General features: G+C 47.0%; 1 protein-coding gene across 1 annotated transcript in view; it reads right to left on the bottom strand.

Annotated features, from left to right (window-relative positions):
- Positions 1 to 6,599: 6,599 nt before the first annotated feature.
- Positions 6,600 to 9,275, bottom strand: part of ENPP7 (ectonucleotide pyrophosphatase/phosphodiesterase 7) — a 55,560-nt gene continuing 52,884 nt past the window's right edge. The window contains exon 7 of the mRNA XM_021709319.1: positions 6,600 to 6,809. Within this exon, the coding sequence (XP_021564994.1) occupies positions 6,600 to 6,809 (210 nt within the window). The remainder of the gene's footprint in view (positions 6,810 to 9,275) is intronic.

Genomic DNA, 9,275 nt, shown 5'->3' with positions numbered 1-9,275 from the left:
CCCGCTGGGCCCCCGGGGCGCGCCCGGCCTTCCTCACAACTTCGTTTTCCGGGCAAAAAGCCATTGTTCTGGTCCGGAGGGAGGGAAGCGGGTCGGGGCGCGGCGGCCGCTTCCTGCCCCCGCCTTCGAGGGGCGCTGCCCCGGGGGCGCGGGGCCCCAACCGCCCTCGGCTGCTGAAACTTGGCTTCCCTGGGTCTGAGGGGAGTCGCCCTACTTTGCACGGGAGCAGCACGGGCCGGGGCTTGGGGAGGAAATGGGAGATTACGGGGCCCGGGGGAGGGGGGCCACAAAAACGGAGTGGCCCAGTCTTTCCCCTCCCCAAAGGCGAGAGTGGAAAATGCATTAACTAAAAGCGCCAAGCACTCTGAGAAAGAAACAATACGAACCGCCCTGAGTTCGCATTCAATGGCTAAGAAAAGTGGACCTGGTCTTTAAGTTTTAGAGCACACGTAGGGAGAAAAGTAGCGGCACCTTTTCTGAACTTGTTTCACGGTTTTGAGGAAATTAATACGGGCAGGGGGCGGTTTCAAGAGCTGAGCCTAACTTGGGACGAGGTCATTAATGGTCCGCCAGGGTTTGGCAGCCAGTGTCCTTTCGATCAATTGCCCGCGGCAGACAAGGGACCAGACCGCGTCGTGGAAGTGGCGGTAGCCCCGAGTTCTCCCTGGGCTCATCGTCCACAGGCCACCCTTTTATTTTGGGCTGTTAAGATTCGGATTCCATTGAGCAGTTCACCCTCTAAGTTATCTACATTTTGAATCAGATCGATTAAAACACGTAATGAAGGAGATGTACATTAGCCTTAACTTTATGCGCGTCAATGAAAATTCATTTTCTGTTTTCTTTTCTGCCTTGAACACAGCTGCAAAGTATTCTTTCTGTTGAACAAATCAAGAAGTCGTTTCTTGTTGTAGGAGACTGTCTCAATGTAATTGTGATCATCAAAACCATATTTATCAAGGATTCTAAATTTTTCCTTTCTTCTCCTTTTTTACAGAAAGGCCTACTGTAGAAAACACTGAACTGTGGGAACCTTTTTTCCATTTATGGCATGTTCTTCAGTTAATTTTGTTAGACAGGTTACACTCATTTGACATCCTGGAGAGAACATGCAAACTCAGATATTGTTTGCTAGCAGGCAGGAGAAAGGAAAATTTTCTTGGGGGAAAGGTGATTGCTTACTTAGGAGCAGAGGGAGCAAAGAATCCTCGTTTTGGGGATAAAACTGGCCTCTAGAGTAAAGAGAGCTGCTTACAATCTCTCCGCCAGCTCTTTTTGTATCCCTGTCTTGTGTGGCTTGGCAGTAAATTGCGAAGCTGAGGGCAAAGGTGTATTTATTGTAATCCTACAAATAGCTGGATCAGTTTCAACTCGTGTTTCCTTGCAGAATTCATCATGGGTATAAGATTTTGCCCCGGAAGTTTCCCCTTTCCTCTTTGACACATGGTATCCTGGGATACATGCTTGATTTCTTCATTTCTTTTCTCTTTCTTTCGAAAAGAAAGCCTAAGAAAGGGAATGATTTAATCCCCTAAGAAATAAGTTTGTCTAGAATTTGATACTAACACATTTAGAAAAAATCAATTTCCTGGAAGGATTTAACGTGTACATTATCTATCCAACTGTGAACACCCATTTGGGGTAAAATAATATTTAGATAATTCATTTGGAGAAAAAAAAATCACAGATGTGACTAGAATGAAATCAGCAGGTAAATACGGGAGCGGATGATCCAGTTTGTGACATATTCCTTAAAAACAAAACTGGAAATAGGCAGCAGCGAGGAGTACTCCAGCTATCCAACTGTGAAAACGTGGGTTTGGACTAGGGCAGATTCTGTCTTCCGTTTTGACTGTCTCATTTTAAGAATGACTAAGAAGTTAGAACGAATTAATTTGTTACTCATTCAACAAATACTCAGCATGTGTTATCGTGTGGGCGTCACTAGATACCTTGTGGTCGTGAGGCTGTTGGAGCAGCTCAGTCTCCTAGGACTCGTGGGGATGGTGGGATTGCCCTCCAATTCAAATTCGAGAAATCAAATTTTAAATTTTATTTCATTTTAAATCATGCCAGTTTACATAGCCACATGTAGCTAGTGGATGCTGTCCTGGACACCATGCAGGTCCATGGGAATAAAGGGATATATTTAAACCTAAGTGAAAGTAATACAGTTTAAACCTTTAAGTGAAAGTAATACAGTTGCACAAATTGATACTGGAATATGAAGCATTTACCTGCACTCACATTTATGCTTAATTATATATAAGAATGTTTAAAACACAAGATTTAAAAAATACGGGGCATGGAGGAGTACATTCAGAGAGCATACTTTGTCTAGGACCATTTTCTTTCTATTCAAGTGATAAGTATTAACTCAGACTACTAAGAGAGGATACATATTTTCATGCTATACTTGAGGACTGAAAATTAAAGATACCAAGGTGAGGAATGACTCACTCGGAAGTTGGTTGAAAAGTCAGGAATTGAGATCAACCCAGTGACCTGGATTTGGCAGTTAAAACTAGGTGGCATTCGGCATGTCTTATAAAAGTTTCACACACCTCTTAGGTTTTCTAAAAATGCGATCTCCCTACTGCCATCAAAGAATGTTGCCTGAAAGGAGTAACCGAATGTCGCCTCCCCCACCCCGCAACCAGTCAGGGTATATAATGCATCACATAATATGGAATATTGGATGTAATAATTTGTCCCCCCCACCGTGCAAACTCCCCTCCAAGTCTGCAAGACTAAGGTGTGACCTACAGGCTAGTGTGTTATGTTACTCCACTTCTGTATATGTAACGGCTAAATATTATATATACGGGACACACAGTGTTTATGTGTCAGAACTCAAGTAAAAATAAGCACAAGGTGTCAGTTTGCCTAAGAACCCTGAGCACAAATGCAAATATTGACCCCTGGATCCTGACCTAGGACGCCCCAGGACCCCAGAGGCAGCCTGTGGCTCTCACGGTGTAGAACATTTCTTGTAAAGGGTGGTCTGTCCAAGCCCTCATTCTACAAAGGAGGAAAATGAATCTGAAACTGCACCAGGTACAGAGCTGTGGAGTCTGGTCTTGCTGTTTCCTGGATTCGCCTGGGTTTGCCTAGGAGGGACAGATAGGCCACTCTAGGAGTACAGTCAGCTGTGCTCAAGATTCTTGCCAAGGTCCAACGTGGCAGCAGCCCCTCGGGCTCCTGGGAGTTGCCTAGCTCATTGCAGCGCCCCTAAAACCTGCCCAGGTTAGAGCCCCCCAGGCCCTGGAGGCAGAGGGAGGTTAAGGAACACAGTTGCAGGAGGTGGGAAATGAACGATTAACTGCTTTTACCATGTTAACTTTGGAGACAGATGATTGTCCCTTTAACAGGGGATGTCTCCATTACATGCAACTTTCATTTTAAAAGGTGTCATTAATTAATTTTACAGTTAGATCAGTCCATGGTTCCAGTTTCTTTTAAAGTCAGGGTCTCAGTCTGTTGCCCAGCCTGGAGTGCCGGAGTGTGGTGGCAGGATCTTGGCTCACCGCAGCCTCAAACCCTTGGGCTCAAGCACTCCTTCCTCCACCTCAGCCTCCTGAGTAGACGACAGGTGCAAGCCACTGTGCGCAGCCCAGTTTCTTACTATTAAAATAGTGGGGCAAGCCCCTCGAGTCTCCTCCCACTCTGGGAGCTTTTCTGTCCTCTCAATAAATCCTGCTTTATAAACAAACAAACAAATAAATAAGTGAATATCTTTGTCTTCCCATGTGCGACATGCTGGCATATCTACAGAATAGCTTGCATAGATTTGTTTTAAAAGGGTGTACAGATCAACTTTTTTTGTTACCTATTGCGAAACCCAAGGGTCTGCACCAGTTCACACTCACACCCCGGGTAGATGGGATTGTGTTTGTCCCCTCTTCTCAGGAACCCTGGCAGTTATGAGTGGTCCGGGAGGTTTCTGAGCAACTTTCCTGTGTGAAATGAGTTATTTTCACAATTTAAAAAATAACTTAGCCGGGCTCGGTGGCTCAGCCTGTCATCCCGCACCTTTGGGAGGCTGAGGTGAGTGGATTGCCTGAGCCCGCGGGTTCGAGACCCGCCTGGGCAGCGAGACTTCATTTCTACAATAAATCAAAAAATCAGCTGGGCGTGGTAGCGCGCACCTGTAATTCCGGCTACTCGGAAGGCTGAGGCGGAAGGATCGCTGGAGCCCAGCAGGTCGAGGCTGCGGTGGCCGGGAGCGGCCACTGCCCTCCAGTCTGGGCGACAGAGTGAGACTCCAACTCAAAAAAAAAAAAAAATAACTTACACTTATGAAGGTCTAAAATCTAGGATGAAGCCCTTACTGAAAAAACAAACAATTAGTTAAGGGATTCACAGTGGTGAGAATGAACATACAATTCATCAATGTCCTAATTGTTCTTCCTCCATGCTGGAGGGGTCTCAAGCATCTTGTACAAACCCTCTGGGCGCCATTGATAAGCCCATGGGTTTAAAGAGCTGAGACCCACATTGTCAGACTCCCTCTAAATTAAACCATGTTCTATTTCACCTCCTTCATTAGCTGAGTTACTTTTTTTTTTTTTTTTTGAGTCGGAGTCTCACTCTGTTTCCCAGGCTGGAGTGCAGTGGCACACTCATGGCCACCACAGCTCCAACCTGCGGGGCTCAGGCTATTCGTCTACTTCAGCCTTACAAGTAGCTGGAACTACAGGAGTGCGCCATCATGACCGTCTAATTTGTTGATTTATTGTAGAGATGAGGTCTCACCAAGTTGCCCAGGTTGATCTCGAATCCCTGGGCTCAGGCAATCCTCTCGCCTCGGCCTCCCAAGGGGCTGGGATTACAGGCAGAGCCACCGAACCCAGCTCTCCCCCTCTTTTTTTAAAGACCCCTTTTCTGCCTCTTGTTGGCAAACATTTTAGTAATAAGCAGAGGAGTTGCATTTGGAGTCAGTGAATTTTAGAACCAGAAGGGACCCTGAAATCTTGTTCATGGATCACCAGTTGAGTGAGGGTTCGAGGCCGGGTCCCCACCCGTGCAGGGCAGTACCCTGCTGACCACCCTGCACCTCCTTCATGACCAGTGTCCTTTGTGGCTGTCGACTCAGCCAGGAGAGTGAGTCATGTCCAGGTGCCGAAATCAAAAGGTTCAGATGGGCCAGGCACACTGGCACCTGGCTCACTGCCACTTTGGGAAGCCGAGGCAAGAGGATTGCTTGAAGCTAGGAGTTCGAGACTAGGCTTGGGCAACATAGTGAGACCCCATCTCTACAAAAAAGTAAAAAAATTACCCAGGCAGGATGGCGCGTGTCTGTAGTCCCAGCTACTTGGGAGGCCAAGGCAGAAGGATCCCACGAGCCCAGGAGGTCGAGACTGTGGTAAGCCATGATCCTGGCGCTGCACGCTAACCTGGACTAAAAAAATTAAAAATAAATAAATAACATAGAAAGGTTAGAATGTACACTGAAAAACATTTTTCCCTCCCTGTCCCCAGCAACTTAGTACCCTGCTCTGCAGCTACGAATGCTGTCCCTTCCTAGGGCTCCTTTCCAGAGGTGCTCCTGTCTTTGCAAGGGCCCGAGGGACATTTCCCATAACTCCTGCCTGCTTGTGTCTTTTTCTCACACAGGCGGTGACATACCACAGGCTGCTCTGCCTTGTACCTCTTTTCTTAGCACTTTGGCTCAAAGTTCACTCCCCATTCATGGAGTGATCTACCCCTGTCATTTGAACTATATTCCATGGTTTATTTAATAAGACATTGATTGAGGGATCATGAGTAATTTTCAATGTTTAACTCCTGTTTCCTTGAATAGCAGCTGTTTAAAAAAGTTTCTCTGTACATTGGATTTGCAGAGAGGCAGGCTCACAGCAGATGTGACAGTGGTGACTGTAAAATATAGATTGAAAGGCTACTAATTCAAAATATAGATTGAAATGCTGCTAATTCGGTTCACAGTGCACAGACACGCCCTTGGCGGCCTTAGCTCTTTTGGCCCAGAGTGTCCTTGCTGGACTCAGTGTACACTTGTAAAGAATGGGCTCTTGACGCTTGCCAGGTGGCCACTGTCTTTTGAGTATGTTTATAGAATATTCCTCCTTGGAGCTGACACCTTGCTCTTCATTTTTTTTTTAAGAGACAGAGTTTCACTGTGTTGCCCAGGCTGGAGTGCAGTGGTGCAATCATAGCTCACTGCAGCCTCGACCTCCTGGGCTCAAGCAATCCACCCACCTTGGCCTCCTGAGTAGCTAGGACTATAAGAGCACACCACTACACCTGGCTAATGAAAAAAAAAAACCACATTTTGTTTTGTAGCCATGAGATCTTGCTATGTTACACAAGTTGGTCTCGAATTCCTAGCCTCAAGCGATACTACTGCCTTGGCCTCCCAAAATGTTGGGATTATAGGTGTGAGCCACCGTGCCTTGTACTTGATATGTCTCACTCCATAAGTAGGAGGGGCTGCTACTGATATCACCATTTCATGTTTCTGTGGGTTCAGTACAAGTTGCATCCTGTGGTCACTGCCTTTTGGAGGCTCACAGCCTGGTGTGAATGGTCTTGTTGAGAGCACGTGCACCCCAGAATAGCATATCAGTGTATTCCCAGCTTCAGTAGGATTCATCTGGAGAGGAATTGGTGAGATGAGTTCGGGGTTGAGGGGCAGACATGAAACGGTGCACACCGTGCACAGGTAACAAGTGGCTGTTCTTTGCTGAGAGCCGTGAAAGACCGCAGAACAGGATAGTCGGAAGATGCCGTGGAGGAGCCGGGCAGGTGGGTACTAGGCTGATGACAGTGACAGAACACCAGGTCTGTGGCTGCGGGAAAGCAGAGGAACTATAAAAGCATCAAGTAGAGCCTCTAACCTATCTGGGAGTGGGCCATTTCAGCTGGGTGCTACAGAAAAACAGAACTAAGTATATAAAGATCAGTGTGTAAAGAGAGGGACCGCAAGGAATTGGTCTATGTGATTGTAGGGGCTGGCTTGGCAAGCCTGAAGCCGTAGGGCGCCCTTTGTGGGAAGCAATCTGGAAACTGATGCTGCAGTTGCTTGATCCTCCTTCAAGCAAAGCACTCGTCTCAGCCTCCTACTAGAGTAGCTAATTTTTTTATTATTTGTGGGGATGAGGTCTTGCTATGTTGCCTACACTGGTCTCAAACTCCTGGCCTCAAGCGATCCTCCCGTCTTGGCCTCCCAAAAAGCTGGCATTATAGGTGTGAGCCACCATGCCCTGTCTCGGTTCTGTTTTTAAGGTTTTTCAATGAACTGGATCAAGCCCACCCAGATTATTCAAGATCACCTCCTTTACTTCAAGTCACATCTACAAAACACCATCACAGCAACACCTAGATTAGCATTTGGTCGAGTACCTGGGGACTGTAGCCTAGACAAGGAGACACATCAAACTGACCATCACTGGGCTCAGCTACTTGGTTCTTCTACTGGCCATGCCAGGGGTGTCTCGTGTGGCTACAGTCATCTGGCAGCTTGGCTGGGCCTGGATGGCCTAGAATAACTTCCCTTGTATGGCTGGTGCTTGGTACTGGCCGCCAGTAGGGCTACCTGTCTATAGCAGGCCAACTGAGTTCCTTCCCTTGGAGACTGGGTTTCAAGATGACAGGCTCCAATGGGCAAGGTTTATAAGCCTCTGCTTGAACCATGTTTGGTGAGGTCCCATGGGCCAAAGCAAATCACATGAAAGCCACATGGAGAATTAACCTCTACCTCTTGATCAGAAGAATAGAAAATGGGTGAGCAGATAGGACCTGGAAGAACTTATGGCCATTTTTGATCCTCCAGAGGGTAGGATCAGAAAATAGTTTAGCAGCTGCTAAGCCCAGCAGCATCTCTTGGACTGTGTTAAATTGACAGAAGATTCTTAATTTCCCAGACTTGTAGGATGGTACACTAGCTGTTATCCTGGTGTATTTGTCTGCTTGAGCCACCATGACCAAGTACTACAGACTGGGTGGCTCAAACAACAGAAATGACTGGGGACAGTGGCACGTGCTACACTGGAGACTGAGGCAGGAGGATCACTTGAGCCTAGGAGGCTGAGGCTGCAGTGAGCTATGATCATGCCACTGCCCTCCAGCCTGGGTGACAGAGCAAGATCCCTCTCTAAAACAAAACAAACATAAAAAAATCAAAACATAATTCAATTTTCTCACAGCTCTGGAGGCCAGAGGCCCTAGATCAAGGTATCGGCAGGGCTGGTTCCTTCTGAGACCGCCCTCCTTGGCTGTAGATGGCCACCATCTCCCTGTGTCTTTTCTTGGTTGTCCCCCTGTGTGTTCTAATGTCCCCTTCTTATAAAGACACCAGTCCTGTTGGATTGCGGTCCATTGTAACAACCTCATTTTTAACTGAATTACCTTGTTAAATATCCTGTCTCTAAATACGGTCAAATTCTGAGCTACTGGGGCTTAGGACTTTAGCATCGGGGCTTTGGGAAGGACACACTTCAGCCCTTCACACTTGGCTTGTATCCACCTCCTCCACCTGCTTTTGCGTTGTGTCTTTTTTCTTTTCATGGCACAGCTAGCATTTGTTGGTACTTACTGTGTGCCAGGTGCTGTGCTGAGTCCTTTGTGTATGTGACCTCATTGAACTGTTCTTCCTTCCCCATAGCCATAGCAGAATCCTCACATCATCTCTGAGCACCATCACCTCACCAACCATCCTTTAGTGGCCAGTGCTCTCTTCAGCATTGGGAGAAATCACTCTGTCTGTTACTGAACCACAGATCCAGTGTGCTTAAGGGCCAGCCCATATGAAAAACTTTGTTCAGAAAAATAGCTCTTGCCAGGCACAGTGACTGATGCCTGAAATCCCAGTACTTTAGGAGGCCATGGCAGGAGGGTTGCTTGAGCCCAGGGATTTGAAACCAGCCTAGGCAACACAGCGAGATCTCGTCTCTACAAAAAATCAAAACAACAACAATGAAAGAAAACAGCGGTCACCCCAAGGAGTTAAATTCACGTATGTTAGAAGTGGGTGTCACAAAACTCTATAGTACTACTGAAAAACCGGGAACAGCATGAAGCTGGAAGAGGGAACCTGTACCTTTGGAGGGACTGGTGCAGTTGGCCAGATAAATCCATGCAACAGGAGGCTGGCATGGAGGCTAGACCATACTGTCTGCTGTTAAGGCCAGGTGGTCCGCATGTGTCTACATGGAAAAGTCTCCAAGGCATGTGTTACTATGGGAAAAAAAGCTAAGTGTGGAACAATATTGTGTTTATTTCCTATTGTGGACGAATCACCACAAAGTGGGTGGCTT

The sequence above is a fragment of the Carlito syrichta genome, unplaced genomic scaffold, assembly GCF_000164805.1.
Source record: "Carlito syrichta isolate Samal-C Ts95f unplaced genomic scaffold, Tarsius_syrichta-2.0.1 Scaffold172165, whole genome shotgun sequence".
In the NCBI taxonomy this organism is placed as follows: Eukaryota; Metazoa; Chordata; class Mammalia; order Primates; family Tarsiidae; genus Carlito; species Carlito syrichta.
This window is presented reverse-complemented; position numbering and strand designations above follow the sequence as displayed.